This window comes from Girardinichthys multiradiatus, chromosome 4 (genome assembly GCF_021462225.1).
Source record: "Girardinichthys multiradiatus isolate DD_20200921_A chromosome 4, DD_fGirMul_XY1, whole genome shotgun sequence".
Lineage (NCBI taxonomy): Eukaryota > Metazoa > Chordata > Actinopteri > Cyprinodontiformes > Goodeidae > Girardinichthys > Girardinichthys multiradiatus.
The window spans coordinates 49,343,280-49,362,519 of NC_061797.1; the positions used below are offsets into that span (position 1 = coordinate 49,343,280).

Genomic DNA, 19,240 nt, shown 5'->3' on the forward strand with positions numbered 1-19,240 from the left:
GAAAACTAAAAAGAGAAAAATAACAAAGAACAATGGGGGAAGAACAGAGAAAAAGCTCTGATTTAACAGAAATATGTACACGATGGCATAAAAATACGGATTTTCAGGTAACTTAATTATCACTGAAATCCTAAAACTACACGGGGATCTTAAACTGGAGATTATGCATTCAAAAGATTCAAGAGACAATAAAAAACCTTGCCAGATTATAATTTCAAAGGGGACTTTTCAGTCCCTGAGTGCTCACAGTTGATAAACAGATTAAAACAAAAAGATGAATTAAAAAAACAACAATAAGAGCAGCTTTTAACTGACATAGCCATAATACTGAGGCCTTAAGAAAAGCACAGAAAAAAAACTTTCAGCTTAACTGAAAACAAATAACGGGGGGGGGGCGGACCGCCACCCATCCCAGGTTAGATTATAAAGACTAAGAGATGGTTTTAGAGGACGTGGTAAAAGAAGTTAAAAGAGGAGGTGACAATGTGGACAACATGGAAACTGTCCAACTGGACAACCCAGTGAACAATAACTAGAGAAGAGAGAACAGAATGTTGTTAAAGAAGTAATCTGAGAGTAAAAGATTTTGTAGGCAAGCATTAGTGAGAAACAGGTGCTTTAAAAATCATTCTATGGTGTTATACTACCAACAATATCATGATAAAATGCAAAAGATTCATTTTACAGGGAAATAATTCCATATTTGGCTCAGATTGTGTGCATTCTTGATCTTTCCTCTTTGAGAGAAGTTAAATTTCAGCTCTGTGAAACGACCTTGACAAAGAGATGCAGCTGCCTGAAAACAAAGATAAAACTTCTGCAAACAGCAGAAGCCTGTCTCTGCTGAAAGGTCTGAAAGAAATTGTAACTCTACCCTGCATGTGTCAAACTCAAGGTCCGCGGGCCAAAACCGGACCTCAGAAGTTTAGTGATTCTCTAGAAGTAGAGCCTTTTAATATGGTGATTGTGTGCTTGAATGTTATTTTGTCAATCAATAAGCAGTTTTGTCTACATTCTGCCACAATCTGCCTTTTGAAAATGTTTTGAATCTTGCTCTTTATGTATAAAAAAAAAAAAAAAGAAAAGAAAAATTGGCTAAAGTCTGCAGACACAAAATGAACCTGGATTGAAGCTCTAACTAAGTTTATTTAATCTGAGATCCTCTCCAAATGCAACAGTATATGCCAGTCTACATGAGATACTAACAACTTCACCTACTGGTATAATATAAAGATCTGATTGAATATGTGAAACAAACAATGATGATGATGATGACCAGGAAGAAGAAGAGACTTCTCTGCATTTCCCTGATCTGTATCCTGACCCTAACGACAATTAGTTGTATACAGTAAACTTAAAGACCTCCTGCTACTTTTTCAATGACATGTACAGATAAAACACACCATGATGTCTTAACTGAAAATCTGAGAAGAAAAGGTTAATGATTGATGTATCAAGTGTTTAAAACATTTATAAAGAGGAGGAAAATGTTAGGGTTAATTAATGATTATATATGTTTTAACTTTAATAGAAGTGAAGCTTGCTGTTCAGAGTGATTATATCTTATATGTACAAGAGCTGCAAGATAGAGACAGGATGTTCTGGAACATTCTGTCGGTGCAGCTGTTTCTAATCTTATGAGTGTGCATCCCTCCCTTTTGTGCTTGGAATATTTTGTAACCAGGGCCTCTTCTCTTATCAATAAAAGGCAGAGAGAGCAGGGGCTGTTTCAGAGTGTGGTGTGGAGGATTGTGACTGAGCAGCCTCTGAGACACTCTCACCTGCAGGTTAAAATGAACTAACTTCTCTGTGTCTTTCTTTGTGCAGAATTGTGAAAGTGTTTGGTGTTTAAACCTAACAAAGGGGAAGAGATGGAAGGAAGGAAAGGGAAAAGATGGAAGGAAGGAAAGGGAAAAGATGGAAGGAAGGAAAGGGAAAAGATGGAAGGAAGGAAAGGGAAAAGATGGAAGGAAGGAATGAAGGGGAAAAGATGGATGCAAGGAAGGAAGGGCAAAAGATGGAAGGAAGGAAGGAAGGAAGGGGAAAAGATGGAAGGAAGGAAAGGGAAAAGATGGAAGGAAGGAAGGGGAAAAGATGGAAGGAAGGAAGGAAGGGGAAAAGATGGAAGGAAGGAAAGGGAAAAGATGGAAGGAAGGAAAGGGAAAAGATGGAAGGAAGGAAGGAAGGGGAAAAGATGGAAGGAAGGAAGGGGAAAAGATGGAAGGAAGGAAAGGGAAAAGATGGAAGGAAGGAATGAAGGGGAAAAGATGGAAGGAAGGAAGGGGAAAAGATGGAAGGAAGGAAGGAAGGGGAAAAGATGGAAGGAAGGAAAGGGAAAAGAAAGAAGTAAGGAAGGAAGGAAGGGGAAAAGAAGTAAGTAAGTAAGTAAGTAAGGAAGGAAGGAAGTAAGGAAGGAAGGAAGGTCCTGGAATAATGATAGATGCTGCTGTTTCTGTAAAAAAAAAAAACCCTGAAGCTACATTTCAGTGTCATGGAACCAGAAACAAAGAGATGCGTTCTCTATAAGCTGTTAGTGTGGCCTGCTGTACCTTTGGGATGAGGAGCAGCTCAGCGTACTTGCTGCAGCTCAGCAGAGAGCTCAGGGTCTTCATGGCTCCCAGGTAGAGGTAAGAGAGCTGCACAGCGTGGATCTCTGACTGAGTGCTGATGGAGGAAGGTTCGTGACTGCGGGGGCCCTGCTCGTGGCCTTTCTTCCTGCCCGCCTCAGCAGCACCATTAGGAGCTGAACTGAAAAGGGCTTCGTTCCCGCCGGCCCCAGCCACAGACGAGATCTCGCTCTCGGACTTGGAGTTAGGCGCCAGGTGTGCTTTGACCTCCTCCAGGCTGTGAGACACCCTCAGCTCAGATGAGCCAGCAGGGGAGGCTCCAGTACTCTCCTTCTGCTCGTTACAGTTTTGGCCCTCGCTGTCTGCCTTGTCCTCAGTGCTGGTCGGTTCGTGGCCCACAGAGGCGGCATTGCGGTGTTTCTTTTCATGGCGCCGCGCGCTGAGCTTGGCAGCGCTCTCCTCATGGATGCTGGTGAGGTAGGTGAGGTCCAACAACAGCGACGCGGTGAGGCCCCGGAATCGTCCGACGTCGAACGGCAGCGGCTCACAGGGCTCCAGGTTGTACAGCGGCGTGTCACTAGGTGACCAGAAAGTTGGGAAGCTTTAATGGAAGGAAGTGGAGAGCAAAAAGAGACGAGAGGGAAACACAAAGTAAGGGAAAGGGCAGGACAGAGCACAGCATGCAACACGGAGGAGGAGATGCAGGAGTGACGCTCACAATGACCAGGGTTCCTACACCCTGTTCCAGGTTCAAATTTGGGCCCAATTTTCAACAACGATATAAAAATTCACCAGGAATTCACTGCAGATAATTCTACAAAGGTCCGAATTTAAACATGAAATTTGTAAAAACCACAGGAAGGAGAGAAGGAGGCAGGATAGGAAGGAACAAAGGTGGAATGGAAGAGGTAACGAACAGCAGAAGGATGAAAAAAGGAAGGAGGTAGAGAAGGATGGAAGGAGGGAGGGAAAAATAAGGTAAAGAAATAAAAAGGAAGAAGTTAAAGAAGGAAGAAAGGAGAGAATGCGAAAGGAAGGAATGAACAAAAGAAGTAAAATAGTATGCACAGGAAAGTAATCAAGGAAGTAACGAAAGGTAAAATGAAGGAAGGAAATAAGTGTCGGGACATGGAATAAAAGTTGAAAATGTTTCTCTGAACTCTACTTTCTTTGTCCACTCTCAAACCAGATCTGGAAAAAAAACCTTAACTTCACCATTTTGTGGAGGAACCCTGAATAACAGATTTATAATGAAGAAAAATGTTCTAAAAGGAAACAAAAGTTGGAGAAGAATGGAAAGGAGACCAGAAGGCTAAGGAAAACATCCCATAATAATAACAATTAAAGGTGGGAAACACAACATTAAGGATAGTACTGCAGCATGGTCTCAGGTGTGATTAGATGTTAGTATTTAAGGGTCAAATCCCCAGGATTGTTTCCTGTGATTCCAGGACTGAAACCAATGGTGTAGAACTCCTGGTCCAGTACCTGATGGTGATCTCGGCTTCGTCCCACTGAACCTTAGCGGAGCTGCTGCCCTCCTTCACCACGCCCAGCAGCGTGGCGTGCCTCCCGGTTTGTTTGTGCACACATCTGCCGCCCACGCGGAGCCCGGCGTCCGCCCCTCCGATCACGGCCAGCACCGGCCACACATCCGTGCACAGACTCCTCAGGTGGTGTTCCGACAGCTCCCCCAGCCCATGCTGCCTCCCGTGCCTGCCCTTCTCCTCATCAGTCTTGGAGAGGGTCTCTTGGCTCTCCCTCTGGGCGTCGTGCTCCTCTCGGCTCTGCACTGAGCGGCTCTTCTTCAGTCTCTGGCCCCCGGCGCCGCCCGAGGCACCGCCCACATCTCTGAAGCAGGGCTTGATCTTTTGCAGCCTCTCGATCATGGTCTTGTTGATGCGATGGGTCCAGTGGTCGGTGCGGTGCAGGATGCGGATCAGCTGAGTGGTGGCCTCCACCAGAACGGTGGCCATGGGGCTGCAGACGGGATCGCCGGGGAGGAGGTCCCGTGGCGTTCCCCTCATCTGCATGTCACAGATCTTCACCTGGAGAGCAGACAGAGAGAGGAAGGGAGGTGAAAGGAGAAACGTCCTGCAATTCCTGCACAACATTTCACCACTGACTAACATCTCTTACCTTCTCTCCTGGGTTGCTGCTGTAGAACATCACGCAGGGATAAAGCTCTGTTGCATCCACATCTTCAAATGCTAATTTGGGCTCCTGTTAAATCACAACATAGAAGTGTTCATGGAAATGAGACAAGGTAGGAAGGAAGGAATCTGACTGGAACAATGCCAACAACACATCAATATTCACAACTGGATCAATAAGGCAAAGCCTTTCTTCATTCTGTCACATTCCAACAACAAAGCTCAGCATTTTATTGAGATTTTATGTGACAGACAACACAAAGTGGAGTATAAAGTCAAGTGGAAGGAAAACGTTTCAGGGGTATGAGTAAATGCAGTTAAAAGCCTTCAGCTGATTCAAAATGCTGCAGCAAGAGTTCTGATGAAAATTAAAAAGAGAGATCATATTTCTTCTATTTTAGCTTCCCTTCATTGGCTCCCTGTTAAATCCAGAATAGAATTTAAAATTATCCTCCTCACATATAAAGCCCTTAATGATCTAGCTCCATCATACATCAGAGATCTGATTGGTCCATATGTTCCTAACAGAGCACTTTGTTCTCAGACTGCAGGTTTACTGGTGGTTCCTAGAGTCTCTAGAAGTAGAATGGGAGGCAGATCCTTTAGTTATCAGGCTCCTCTCCTGTGGAACCAGCTCCCAGTTTTAGTCCGTGAGGCAGACACCCTGTCTACTTTTAAGGCTAGGCTTAAAACTTTCTTTTTTGATAAAGCTTATAGTTAGAGTGGCTTAGGTTATCCTGATCTATCTCTGTAGTTAAGCTGCTATACAGGTCCTTCTCAAAATATTAGCATATTGTGATAAAGTTCATTATTTTCCATAATGTCATGATGAAAATGTAACATTCATATATTTTAGATTCATTGCACACTAACTGAAATATTTCAGGTCTTTTATTGTCTTAATACGGATGATTTTGGCATACAGCTCATGAAAACCCAAAATTTCTATCTCACAAAATTAGCATATCATTAAAAGGGTCTCTAAACGAGCTATGAACCTAATCATCTGAATCAACGAGTTAACTCTAAACACCTGCAAAAGATTCCTGAGGCCTTTAAAACTCCCAGCCTGGTTCATCACTCAAAACCCCAATCATGGGTAAGACTGCCGACCTGACTGCTGTCCAGAAGGCCACTATTGACACCCTCAAGCAAGAGGGTAAGACACAGAAAGACATTTCTGAACGAATAGGCTGTTCCCAGAGTGCTGTATCAAGGCACCTCAGTGGGAAGTCTGTGGGAAGGAAAAAGTGTGGCAGAAAACGCTGCACAACGAGAAGAGGTGACCGGACCCTGAGGAAGATTGTGGAGAAGGGCCGATTCCAGACCTTGGGGGACCTGCGGAAGCAGTGGACTGAGTCTGGAGTAGAAACATCCAGAGCCATCGTGCACAGGCGTGTGCAGGAAATGGGCTACAGGTGCCGCATTCCCCAGATCAAGCCACTTTTGAACCAGAAACAGCGGCAGAAGCGCCTGACCTGGGCTACAGAGAAGCAGCACTGGACTGTTGCTCAGTGGTCCAAAGTACTTTTTTCGAATGAAAGCAAATTCTGCATGTCATTCAGAAATCAAGGTGCCAGAGTCTGGAGGAAGACTGGGGAGAAGGAAATGCCAAAATGCCAGAAGTCCAGTGTCAAGTACCCACAGTCAGTGATGGTCTGGGGTGCCGTGTCAGCTGCTGGTGTTGGTCCACTGTGTTTTATCAAGGGCAGGGTCAATGCAGCTAGCTATCAGGAGATTTTGGAGCACTTCATGCTTCCATCTGCTGAAAAGCTTTATGGAGATGAAGATTTCATTTTTCAGCACGACCTGGCACCTGCTCACAGTGCCAAAACCACTGGTAAATGGTTTACTGACCATGGTATCACTGTGCTCAATTGGCCTGCCAACTCTCCTGACCTGAACCCCATAGAGAATCTGTGGGATATTGTGAAGAGAACGTTGAGAGACTCAAGACCCAACACTCTGGATGAGCTAAAGGCCGCTATCGAAGCATCCTGGGCCTCCATAAGACCTCAGCAGTGCCACAGGCTGATTGCCTCCATGCCACGCCGCATTGAATCAGTCATTTCTGCAAAAGGATTCCTGACCAAGTATTGAGTGCATAACTGTACATGATTATTTGAAGGTTGACGTTTTTTGTATTAAAAACACTTTTCTTTTATTGGTCAGATGAAATATGCTAATTTTGTGAGATAGTAATTTTGGGTTTTCATGAGCTGTATGCCAAAATCATCCGTATTAAGACAATAAAAGACCTGAAATATTTCAGTTAGTGTGCAATGAATCTAAAATATATGAATGTTAAATTTTCATCATTACATTATAGAAAATAATGAACTTTATCACAATATGCTAATATTTTGAGAAGGACCTGTAGGCTTAGGCTGCTGGAGGACATAATGACCACTTTCACCCTCTTCGTTACATTCTCACACTACTCTCCAATTCTGCATTATTTGCTGTTATTTCAGTTTTTAACTTTGTTCTCTATTCTCTTCCTAGAAGCTACACCTGGCCTGACTCTGTGTCTACCTGTGACACCTTTCTGGAGAGGGGCATCGTCCGAGCTTCTGCTGGCAACAACTTAATGCTCACCATCTACAGATGATCCACATGACCCTGTCTTTTAGTGTTTAACCCTTTCTCTCTCCTAGACATGGCTACTGACTGAGCTTCTACTGTAACTAACTCTATGTTCTCTCTTTCAGACTCTAACCTTGAAAACTGGCTCAGAGTTTATCTGTTCTTTCTTTCTAGATGAAACATCTAAAGGAGCTACATCCATTAACATTTACTTTTCCTTCCCATAGAAAGGACTCCTGGATCAGTGCTTCTTTGTTCTCTTTGTGTCTCTGCTCTGTTCTCTCAAACCCCCAGTCGGTCGTGGCAGATGGCCGCTCACACTGAGCCCGGTTCTGGTTCTGCTGGAGGTTTCTTCCTGTTAAAAGGGAGTTTTTCCTCTCCACTGTCGCTACATGCATGCTCAGTATGAGGGATTGCTGCAAAGTCAACACCAGTGACTGTCCACTGTCTCTACATGCTCATCCAGGAGGAGTGAATGCTGCAAGTCACTGACTGGATGCAATCTGCTGGGTTTCCTTAGATAGAAAAACTTTTTATCCAATTTGAATAAATAACTGAATCTAACTGAACTGTTCAATGGTTAGTTATTAATTGGAATGTATGAACCTGACTTGAAATCTGTATGATTCGACTGAATTGACTTTGCCCATTTTAAAGTCACCTTTCACACAAAGCAACAGGAAACAACACTCTCCAATTATTTTTAACCTCTGCCTTCCTCCCTCCCTGTTATGGAAGCAAATTGTTACCATATTTCAAATGAAAAAGCATTTCCAGAAATGCGTTATTTGACTCATAAATAAAATTAGTAATCAATCATCCTATTTGTATTTTCTTCTTCATGACTGCACATTTTATGCCATAATCAAAAAGAAAACAAAGCAGACATTGCTTTTTCGTTTTCGTGGTCTGTCCGTAAAGTCCTGCCCAGAACTCGAAAACGAAAAAGCATTCTGAGCTGCGGGCGCAGAAGAGTGACGTCAGCAGCCGCCCTTCCTCAGCTCCCTGCTGACCGAGCTATCCATCTTGTTCGGTAGGGGGCGCTGTGCACGTCTGCATTGGCTGTGGCAGTGCCTGCCACTGAAGCTGCCACTGAAGCTGCCACCGGAACCGCCACAGCCTGCCGCAGGGTGGCACGGGATTCCGCGAGGATACCAGAAGGTCCCAGACCGGCCGTAAAAGCTTGCCAATGCGGTTGCCGCTGTTTTTGTGGAAGCTGATGCTGATTATCGGCAAATGGGTTGTCATTATTGTTATAGCCTGTTACCTTTAAATAATGATTTCATTATTGATTATTATTTAATAAACAGCTTTAGACCCATAACATAAGGTGATTGTATTTACTTGACATGGAAAATAAATAGCACTATGTGTTTGTGTGACGTGTTGAAAGGATGACGAAGATTTATTGCACAAACAGCCGGTTTATTATAGAGCACGAGCGGCTATTCTGAATTGTCACTCACAGAAAAATATAAATAAATGCTTAAAAACACGCTGGATGTCCCAGGCCATAAGGCTGCCACCGGAACTACCAGTTCTTCCTGCCACTGCCACAAATTGAGCTCGGTCCTGCTGCAATTCAATACATTTCTCGGCACGTTTGCAATGTAATGCATTGCAGACGTGCACAGCGCCCCCTACCAAACAAGATGGGTAGCTCGGTCAGCAGGGAGCTGAGGAAGAGCGGCTGCTGACGTCACTCTTCTGCGCCCGCAGCTCGGAATGCTTTTTCGTTTTCGAGTTCTGGGCAGGACTCTGCGGACAGACCACGAAAACGAAAAAGCAATGTTTGCTTTGTTTTCTTTTTGATTATTGCATAAAATGTGAAGTCATGAAGAAGAAAATGCAAATAGGATGATTGATTACTAATTTTATTTATGAGTCAAACAATGCAGCCACATTCTTAAAATGAAAAAGCATTTCTAGAAATGCTTTTTCATTTGAAATATGGTAACGATTTGCTTCCATACCCTGTTGGATGGAGTAAGGTGGAGTCAGGTTTAGCCTAAACTGGCTCAGTTATGGTTGAGGTGCAAACACACCCTCCATTTCTGCTACCTGTATGACCCCTTCTCTTTTCCAATGGTTATAATCAGTCTGACAGAGAGAGGTATCCCAATCATTGTGGTTTTTAGAATAATAATGACCATCAGTGGGCTCTACATAGACACAGTTTATCAGTTTATTATTTAACTTAGTGCCCCTACACATAGCCCATTCTGAAATGGCCAAACTCAGTTGTTTAATCTAACCTCCCCAACAACTCCATACCGTTCCAAACCCTTTGTGAAGAGCCTTGAGACGACATGTGTTGTGAATTGGCGCTTTATGAATAAACTGAATTGAAACTGAATTGAATTGAGTAAGTTTGCGACGTACTGTGTGAAACCAGGATCCTAGAACTGCTCTGCGAATTGATTTTCCTTTCTAAGTTGAGTTTAATCAGCTCTCACCTCCCCGTTCTTGCCGAAGGAGATGGTTCTGGCCTCCATGTCAAGGACGCAGGTGATTAAGTCGCCCTGCGTGAAGCTGCTCAGCGTCAGCGTCTGCTCCCCGTTGTGATACAGGTTTCCGCTGTACGCCCTGTACAGCCACATATCCGACGTCGTGCGGTGGTTAAAGTCGTGAACGGGCCACCTGGAGACTCCCACACACGTTCCCTCATTTCCTCGGTTCTCCTTCACAATGTAAAACTGCAGGTGAAACAACCCAGGGGTTAGTTCAGCTCAGATTTTAGAAGACGTTTTCCAGCACGTTAATCTGACACCTTCCACTGGTAGCATCCTGAGGAGATCCCGGTAGAGGCCAGGCCGTAACCTTTCCCTCCGCTGCCGTGCGTCAGACCCTGTCCGTTCTCCACCACGCAGCACTGAGCCTTCTCCGGGTCGAAGGACACTTCCTGAATGGGAAGGTTCTCATCTTCCTCCTCAGCCTCCCCCTGTAGATCAAACAATCGGTCAGCTTCTCATGTCAACACTGAATAGCAGAAAGACTTGGCTTTGTATGACGCGACCGTCACCTGGAGTTTGAGCTCCTGGACCTTTTCTTTGATCTGGATTGTGTGTTTGGCCTGAGCAACCGGATCTTCCCACATGCAGTCTGACAGCAGAGCGAAGAGCCGCTCTACAACCTGAAGGAGAAACCAAACATCAGCTTTCCAGGCAACTGGAGGCTTTTCACTGAGGACACGTTCAGGACTAACAGAGACCTACCTGAGTCAGCTGGTCGTCCTCCATGTTGGCTTCACAGGCCGGCAGGACGGCCTCCAACACGTGGAGAGCGAGAAGTCGTGTTCTCATGTTCCCCACCAGAGGGACCCCTGGAACATTTAACATCAAGCAGCTGTTAATATTCCCACCTGTACGTTTGATACAACACTCACTTGCTACCTGCAGAGGGCATACCAGAGCAGCACTTCTGAGCAGCGATGTTCAATAGAACCTCAGTCCATTTGGGAGAAGCCATCTTGGATTGGATGGCCTTGGAGGAGACAACCCTCCGGAGGAAGACCAGGAAGTCCCCAAGGTGGAGCTCTGCGGTGTGCTGCTTCCGAATTAAAGCTGAAGAACGACAACATCGAGACGTAAGGTGCACAAAGGAATTTATTCAAATTTATCAATCTTATTTTTCACCGTAATAACAAACACCGTAACAAATTTAGCCAAAACTCTCCAGGCAACGTCCAACCAGAGGCCATTTTCCACAGTTTTACAACTTTGCTGTTGTTCCCAGAAGACTCTGGTATACTTATTTATAGCATCTGACACTAGCATGGTTAGCACAGCTAGCATAGCATCAGTCTCTGTGCATTGCTTTGAGAATGTGGATCCTTACCTCCCCTCTAAGATGTTTAAAAGCTGCCAACGTCAAATCCAGCATATTCCATGACAGACTGGAAGCTAAACAGGATAGAAACTGTAACTGTACTGCAGTACATTCAGCCTTCCTGTTATCTGCTGAAAGTATTGTGCTCTCTTCCAGCCAGACTGAACCACAAACATGTCTGGACATGTAGTAGAAAACAGTTTACTTTTAAATAGCCTCCCACAGGTGTAATTCGGTACTTTTATAGGTACCAACTAAATTTTGTCGGTACTACCGTGTACCTATTCACATAAAATCGAACGGTACCATGTTTCGGTACTTAAAAACATTATTGTGACACTGTGGGAGTGGAAGTGTGGGCGATTTTCCATGCCGGACATAAACCCAGCATTGCACACACAAGAGCGTAATGATGTCAGAAGCCGCTGGTACCGTTACCCGGCACCGACCCGGCACCGTTAGGACGCCTGCATCCGTTAGCGACTCGTCGTCTGCAGCCAGCAACATGGAGAAGAAATGTTTGAAACAACTGAGACGTTACAATACACACAGCTGGACGTTGTTTTGATATATTCATTAAAGTTTATATAATGAGGACTAAATATGTTTAATTGAAAATGTTTGAGATATTATTTAAAAAAAAATTATTACCAATTAAAACACACACAAAAGTACAGAAAACTGGTACCGTTAAGTACCGGTATCAATTGCCAAGTACCGGGTATCGGTACTGTATTGGTTCAAATGTGAAAGGTACCCATCCCTACTCAGGTGCCTCCTCTGACTTTATTACAGCTCACTAATACTGTAAATAGCTAACTTGGACTCTTCTTAACTCAGCAACAACATCCACATTGAAGAGTGTGGTTGTCAGCGAGACCTGCTGCATATGGTGTGTTCACTGACCTAATTTTTACATTTTCAGTCTATCCCTGACCAGAATCACAAGAATTTTAACCCTAATCCATCCTTTGTCTCAGCTATATCCTGGTCATCCATGAGTGCTACCAGCTCGCTCTTCAGAGTAGATGTTGTTACTGAGGGAAGAGGAACCATAGAGATGTTGGAAGCTATTTAAAGGCAAATTGCATTTTCTGACATGTCAAGCCATGGTTGAGTTTCATTCAGGCTGAGAGCAAGTGCAACACTTTCTGCTGATAACAGGAAGTCTGAACTCCAGCATGGTTACTGTAATTATTTTGAGCTTTCAACGTCTGTTATGGAACATGCAGTTTCTGTGAATGTTGGAGGTCTTCCTCTCAGAGTGAAGATGAGGATCTAGATTCTCTAAGGAACACACATGGAACGTTCTGTATGCAGGTATGGCCATGGAAGGAAAGCCAGAAATCAGAATGGGTACAGATTGGAATCAGACAGGTCAAAGATTTAAGAAAACAGGAAATCAGCCGCAGAATAAGACTTTACTGCAGACGGATCTGGATCAGGACTTGGAGCAGTTAAAGGTAAAACCCCACAGAGATTATAAAAATGTTAGTCACCTCTGAAGTCCTTCTTCTCAGAGTCAGGGCTGTCATCTTGTTTGGTTTCTTCCTGATCCTTCCCTGCAGACAGTTGGCTCCCTCCTGCCTGGGACAGCAGGCTCTTCAGCTGGCTGCACAGCAGGTCAAGCAGCGACTGGACCACTTTGGGACTCAGCTTGTCTGCGTACGTCCTGCAGGGACAGACATTGCTGTTGGTTACATGCGCATGTTTGTTCAGTCTCTGAAAATGTTTTAGACGTCCTGACTGAGTTACCCGGTGCTGATGGCCAGGATCTGCAGCAGGCGGGTGGAGGCCACCTTCAGGGCTGTGCTGAGCTGGGACACTCCGGGTTTCTGCAGCAGCTGGAGGGGCTGGCCCAGCATGGTCTCCGTTCCGCAGAGCTGAGACAGCACGTTGAGAAGTCCACTGGAAATGGCCAGGGAGACGTCCACAGGCTGGTAACGAACGCTGAGTGCAAACACAGTCACCAGCAGGAGGCGCTGCTGAGCTTCTACAGCGGAGAAAAGAAGAGGACAGGAGAGGTTCAGGATCACTGATGGTTATCAGTGTTCTTTTAGCTTCTGGTAATGATGCATGGACAGAAAACCACAACTTCCAACTTTAAACTGGGAGCAAACAGAACCAGAAGACATCAGAACTCCAGTTTTTAGAATATAATGATTAAAGAATCCTGATTCAGCATTTTTCTGTGTTTCAAATCCTCTTCATTAGGTGCATAAATGTAAGTTTGGTTAGTTTTATAAAATTGGGTTAAAATTCAGAGTAAAACAGAAAAGGGTTTGTTTTATAATGCAGATGTTGAAACTTTGTGAGTTTTTACCGATGTGGTGCTTGTTGGCCTGCAGAGCTCTCTCCAGTGTGACCGACAGCTGCTGATAGATTTTATGGACGGCTGTCTGGATCTCCATCTGGAGGCTCCTCTTTGCTGCTTTAATCCCATCCTGGAGCACAAACACTTCATTACAGTCATGACAGTTACTGTCTCAGAGAAGCAAACACACCAGGGCAGATCTCCTCCTCATAACCTGGTAGTGATGCAGCTGCACGCTCTCCCTCTTCAGACCTCCGCTGCCGACGGTGCCGAGACCAAAACATCCCGCCAGGAACTGCAGCCTGACGGAGGTGAGCAGGGACGAGGACTGGAAGGCACCGCTCAATCTGTCGGCGTTCCCCAGCTGGCTGCCTTTCTCCTCCATGCCAGAGATCAACACCACGATCTGATGGAGCGCCTCAAGCCGCAGCTGGAGATACAAAACAGGCACATGATGAAGAGTTGATATTGAGTGTAACTCTGGTATAACAAAGCATTAAATCTATTATTACTATTATAAAGCCAACAAACTTGTGTCCACTTCCTTTCCATAAAAACATTGCACAGGGACAGAGTGATAAGCAGAACCATTTCCACAGGATGAGATGTTTCGTTTATCATCATCATCTCTTCATTAATGGTTGCCAGGATGGCTTTCTCCAGATATCTGGAGGTTCAACTACGTAGCTGCTGCTGCAAAACCAATTCCCAGAGGAGATAAATGGAGTAATTTCATCTTAATACTAGAAGCATCAAAAAAATAAAATCATTAACATTAATAAAACTGAACATTTTAAAATGGAAACAAAGTCAAATTAAAAATAAATGAAAATATAGAAAAATGGCACAAAGCAAAAAAAGGTAACAAAATACTGCTTCATTCACTGTTTTGAGGCAGAATAAATAAAGTTGGGTTTATTTCACTAGGCTGTATCCCACACAGAGTCCAGTGTCTGGTACTAGAACCATCAGGGAACTGTGTTGATGGTTCTGGTGTTTCTCATCTTTCAAGCCGGGCTGTTCTGATGAAGTATTTAAACTGGATGGGGTCAGAGGAGGAGACTGCTGGGTCTCATCCTGAGTTAAACTGTATGGATCATTGTGCTCCACAGTATGAATGTCATCTGCCACCTCACCTCCGCCCTGCTCTGCTGCTGCTCCATGGCCAGGATGGCCGCCTGCGGACTCGTGGACATTCCCTCCTCCGGTTCCTTGAAGGCCGGAGCCAGGCCCACGTCGCCGCTGACGAAACTGACCATGTTATCGATGAGAGCGTGGATCCCCAGGGAGCGGTTCAGGTCCAGGTCTGACTCTTCATAAGAATGTGCCAAGCTGTAGGTGCGCTGGTGGCTGAGCTTGGACCTGAACCAGGAATCAGCCAGGGAGTCGGGGGAGCTGTGGAGTATTCCTGATGAAGAAGAAGAGGAGAAGAACCTTTCAGAGGTTTATGGGCACAGAGGAAGTTCTGATGGACGGACTGTGAAGCTTTTAAGCACTCAGGAGCAGCAGAGCTACGCATCATTACTCTGTAAGAGTTCTTCAGATGAGAAAAGCCCGATTCCACATGCAGGCACAAACCTTCATAACGGTCTAATGAAAGCTGCTGAGAAGAGGGGGGGCACCAGTAAGTGTCCCCTACTGCTCCTGATCCAGACCTCATTTCTTTAGATTTTCCTTCCAGGAATCCAAATTGTCCTGTAAAGCAGTCCTGATCTCCAGGCCTTCTGAAGGTCCTTCAGAGTTTTCTTTGGTTTTAAACTCATTTATTACCTGCAGGCATGTAGATTCAAATCTGATCAGGGATCAGTAAAAACTGACTGAGCATCATAAGGCCACAGGTCCAAATGGTCTTCCCAGGAGTTGTAGAAGTTTGGGAATCAACCAAGACTCAAACAATGCTGGTCAAAGTCTAAATTCTCTGAACGTTTTTAGGTATAAGAAAAATATCAATTAGCAATTCAACATTTTCTAATAAATCAAGAAAAAACAAATAACATGAAGTTTGACCAGGGTTCCTGTGCAATGTTACCGTCATTATTTCCAAAGTTTACAGACTCAGATACAGCAGAGCACTCGGATCATTTCTGGAACATCTTCAATGGATGAACAGGAGGGAAGGAAGATAAGAGGGCGGGAGGGAAAATTAATGGGATGGATAGATAGATAAGGAAGGGAAGATGGATGATTGGATGGAGATTTAGATAATGGAACATGAAACATTTCCCCATACTTCTCAAGACCTGGGAAAATGAAATTTCCCAGCTAAATTAAAAGTTTGAAAGACCTTCAGAAAGTCTTCGATCAGAACCCCTTTTAAAGACAACAGGAACATCCGGACTGCAAGAAGGAAAATAGAAAGGAACCAAGACTGAATCAGGAGTTTTGCACGGCAGATAAATGAGAAATGGGAATTTCCTCCTGCACCCCATTTTCCCATCAGGAATGGGTCGCCGCTGTGCAACAGACAGCAGAATGGAGCTGATGCTGCTGGCTGATGTTTTCACGGAGTCTGGTTATGGAAGATGAACATGGAGGAAGCAGAGCTGTGAGCTAACAAAGGAGGAAACATGCCATCGGTTACTTGCTTGGAGCTCCTCTTGTGTTTGGGGCTGAAATGCCCCAAAAGAAGCAGATAAACTGATCACATAGGAACCAGAAGACAGAGACACAGAGTAACATATGAACGATAACAAGAACAATCAGACTCTTTTACTCAGGAGTTTTACATGATCAGTACCTCTCTTTTTATGAGAGAACGCCAAGTCCAGGTCCACGTTTCTTCGTCCACTCTGCAGGAAAGAACAAAGCCAGAAGCAGCCTTTAAATCAAAAGTCTGAGAACATTTAACACCTGAGACGACACAGACGTCAGCGTTTCTTTTACCAGGCTGTAGCTTTCTTCATCGGACTCGGGCTGGGACAGATCCGACTCGCTCCTGGACTTCATGAGGCGGTAACTGGGGCTGTTCTGCAACGAGCGGCTCTCTGCGCTCAGACTTTCACTCCTAAAGACAGAAACACTTCATCACCACCCAATTCATGAAGAGAAACAGAACCCAGAATCCTGCTCGTTAAGCTCGTTAGTGAAATAAGCTCCATCATATCCGACCGTCACAATGAATGGACCCAGCAGTGAAGTTCATATTGGGAAACAGCAATGTTTTTCCAAGTAAAATAACATTTTAAAGGGGACATATCAGCAAAATCCACTTTTTTAGACATGGAAACAAAAACATAATTCACCTGTGCATCATCATCATGTCCAAACATGTCTCTAAAAAGTCTCCATCGGATCTGAAAGCAGCAGATTTAAGGGAGAGCAGTTTGCTCTCAGGTTTACTGTGGTGGTTTCTTCCGTTTCTGATTTACTGACCCCGACATCCCACCCCATCACCTGTACTCTGTGGATTGTGTTGCTCTGACCTGGTCATGAAGCTCAGACACTCCTGTGTTCCTGTCACTGATTGGGTCGGCCCCTCCTCCTGGTTCTGTTTGGTCATCTCACTGAGAACCGGGCTTACTCCCAGCAGTAGCAGGGCACAGCGGTGGATCACAGAGTTGCAGGCCGCGGTGTACAGATCCTGGCCTTCCGGGAGGCCTGAGCTGCCCCGCCTCTCTTCCTGAGACGCAGTGGCCTCCTCCTCTCCTCCAGACGGTGCAGCTCCATTCCGGGATGCTGATCCTGATCCGGATCCCAGCCCTGTACTGCTGCTGGCCCTCTCTCTGTCCCGACTACGAGCTACCTCCCGTGCTGAGAGGAAACATTGAAAGATTTCTGCATTGTGCATTGAGCACAAAAACACACAGACAGACACACAGATGCAGGGTTAGAGGATGAGCAGCAGCCTGTAAGTGCAGTCAGAGTCCAGCTAAAATAACAGCAATCGAAGTCAAAGCTGCAACCATCCATCTCATGGCAAAGCCTCGGCCCACTCTGGAAACGTTTCAGAGTCATTACAGGTCCTTCTCAAAATATTAGCATATTGTGATAAAGTTCATTATTTTCCATAATGTCATGATGAAAATTTAACATTCATATATTTTAGATTCATTGCACACTAACTGAAATATTTCAGGTCTTTTATTGTCTTAATACGGATGATTTTGGCATACAGCTCATGAAAACCCAAAATTCCTATCTCACAAAATTAGCATATCATTAAAAGGGTCTCTAAACGAGCTATGAACCTAATCATCTGAATCAATGAGTTAACTCTAAACACCTGCAAAAGATTCCTGAGGCCTTTAAAACTCCCAGCCTGGTTCATCACTCAAAACCCCAATCATGGGTAAGACTGCCGACCTGACTGCTGTCCAGAAGGCCACTATTGACACCCTCAAGCAAGAGGGTAAGACACAGAAAGACATTTCTGAACAAATAGGCTGTTCCCAGAGTGCTGTATCAAGGCACCTCAGTGGGAAGTCTGTGGGAAGGAAAAAGTGTGGCAGAAAACGCTGCACAACGAGAAGAGGTGACCGGACCCTGAGGAAGATTGTGGAGAAGGGCCGATTCCAGACCTTGGGGGACCTGCGGAAGCAGTGGACTGAGTCTGGAGTAGAAACATCCAGAGCCACCGTGCACAGGCGTGTGCAGGAAATGGGCTACAGGTGCCGCATTCCCCAGACCTGGGCTACAGAGACGCAGCACTGGACTGTTGCTCAGTGGTCCAAAGTACTTTTTTCGGATGAAAGCAAATTCTGCATGTCATTCGGAAATCAAGGTGCCAGAGTCTGGAGGAAGACTGGGGAGAAGGAAATGCCAAAATGCCAGAAGTCCAGTGTCAAGTACCCACAGTCAGTGATGGTCTGGGGTGCCGTGTCAGCTGCTGGTGTTGGTCCACTGTGTTTTATCAAGGGCAGGGTCAATGCAGCTAGCTATCAGGAGATTTTGGAGCACTTCATGCTTCCATCTGCTGAAAAGCTTTATGGAGATGAAGATTTCATTTTTCAGCACGACCTGGCACCTGCTCACAGTGCCAAAACCACTGGTAAATGGTTTACTGACCATGGTATCACTGTGCTCAATTGGCCTGCCAACTCTCCTGACCTGAACCCCATAGAGAATCTGTGGGATATTGTGAAGAGAACGTTGATAGACTCAAGACCCAACACTCTGGATGAGCTAAAGGCCGCTATCGAAGCATCCTGGGCCTCCATAAGACCTCAGCAGTGCCACAGGCTGATTGCCTCCATGCCACGCCGCATTGAAGCAGTCATTTCTGCAAAAGGATTCCCGACCAAGTATTGAGTGCATAACTGTACATGATTATTTGAAGGTTGATGTTTTTTGTATTAAAAACACTTATCTTTTATTGGTCGGATGAAATATGCTAATTTTGTGAGATAGGAATTTTGGGTTTTCATGAGCTGTATGCCAAAATCATCCGTATTAAGACAATAAAAGACATGAAATATTTCAGTTAGTGTGCAATGAATCTAAAATATATGAATGTTAAATTTTCATCATGACATTATGGAAAATAATGAACTTTATCACAATATGCTAATATTTTGAGAAGGACCTGTATATGAAAACTCAGCAAAGCTTTGCTGTAATAAAATCACTCAAACACTGCAAAGAGTTTACTCAGAAGAGTCAAAGCAGAGGCACGTGTAAAGCAGTCAGGATAAAACTATGGTTTTAAGTATTTAGAAACACAGAAACGTCCTGATCCAGACCTAATTTAACATTTTCATCCCAAGAAGACAGACTCTACACTGCAAAAGTATTCACCCCCCTTGGTATTTTTCATGTTTTGTTGCCTCCCAACCAGGAGTTAAAATGGATTGAGA

At 44.7% G+C, this 19,240-nt stretch overlaps 1 protein-coding gene across 6 annotated transcripts in view; it reads right to left on the reverse strand.

Moving 5' to 3' along the window:
• The window catches only part of herc1 (HECT and RLD domain containing E3 ubiquitin protein ligase family member 1), a 76,099-nt gene that overhangs the window by 29,071 nt on the left and 27,788 nt on the right, over window positions 1–19,240 (reverse strand). For 3 of the 6 annotated variants that reach the window (XM_047362598.1, XM_047362599.1, XM_047362600.1), the window contains 17 exons: window positions 16,871–17,222; window positions 16,691–16,741; window positions 16,332–16,452; window positions 16,186–16,237; window positions 14,585–14,856; window positions 13,663–13,878; window positions 13,458–13,578; window positions 12,890–13,127; window positions 12,634–12,806; window positions 10,714–10,869; window positions 10,522–10,628; window positions 10,329–10,439; window positions 10,077–10,247; window positions 9,763–10,002; window positions 4,707–4,790; window positions 4,056–4,615; window positions 2,550–3,168 (listed from right to left, as the gene is read on the reverse strand). In XM_047362598.1, coding sequence (XP_047218554.1) covers window positions 2,550–3,168; window positions 4,056–4,615; window positions 4,707–4,790; window positions 9,763–10,002; window positions 10,077–10,247; window positions 10,329–10,439; window positions 10,522–10,628; window positions 10,714–10,869; window positions 12,634–12,806; window positions 12,890–13,127; window positions 13,458–13,578; window positions 13,663–13,878; window positions 14,585–14,856; window positions 16,186–16,237; window positions 16,332–16,452; window positions 16,691–16,741; window positions 16,871–17,222 — 3,644 coding nt within the window. The remainder of the gene's footprint in view (window positions 1–2,549; window positions 3,169–4,055; window positions 4,616–4,706; window positions 4,791–9,762; window positions 10,003–10,076; window positions 10,248–10,328; window positions 10,440–10,521; window positions 10,629–10,713; window positions 10,870–12,633; window positions 12,807–12,889; window positions 13,128–13,457; window positions 13,579–13,662; window positions 13,879–14,584; window positions 14,857–16,185; window positions 16,238–16,331; window positions 16,453–16,690; window positions 16,742–16,870; window positions 17,223–19,240) is intronic. The other 3 variants (XM_047362602.1, XM_047362601.1, XM_047362603.1) reach the window with 3 other exon arrangements.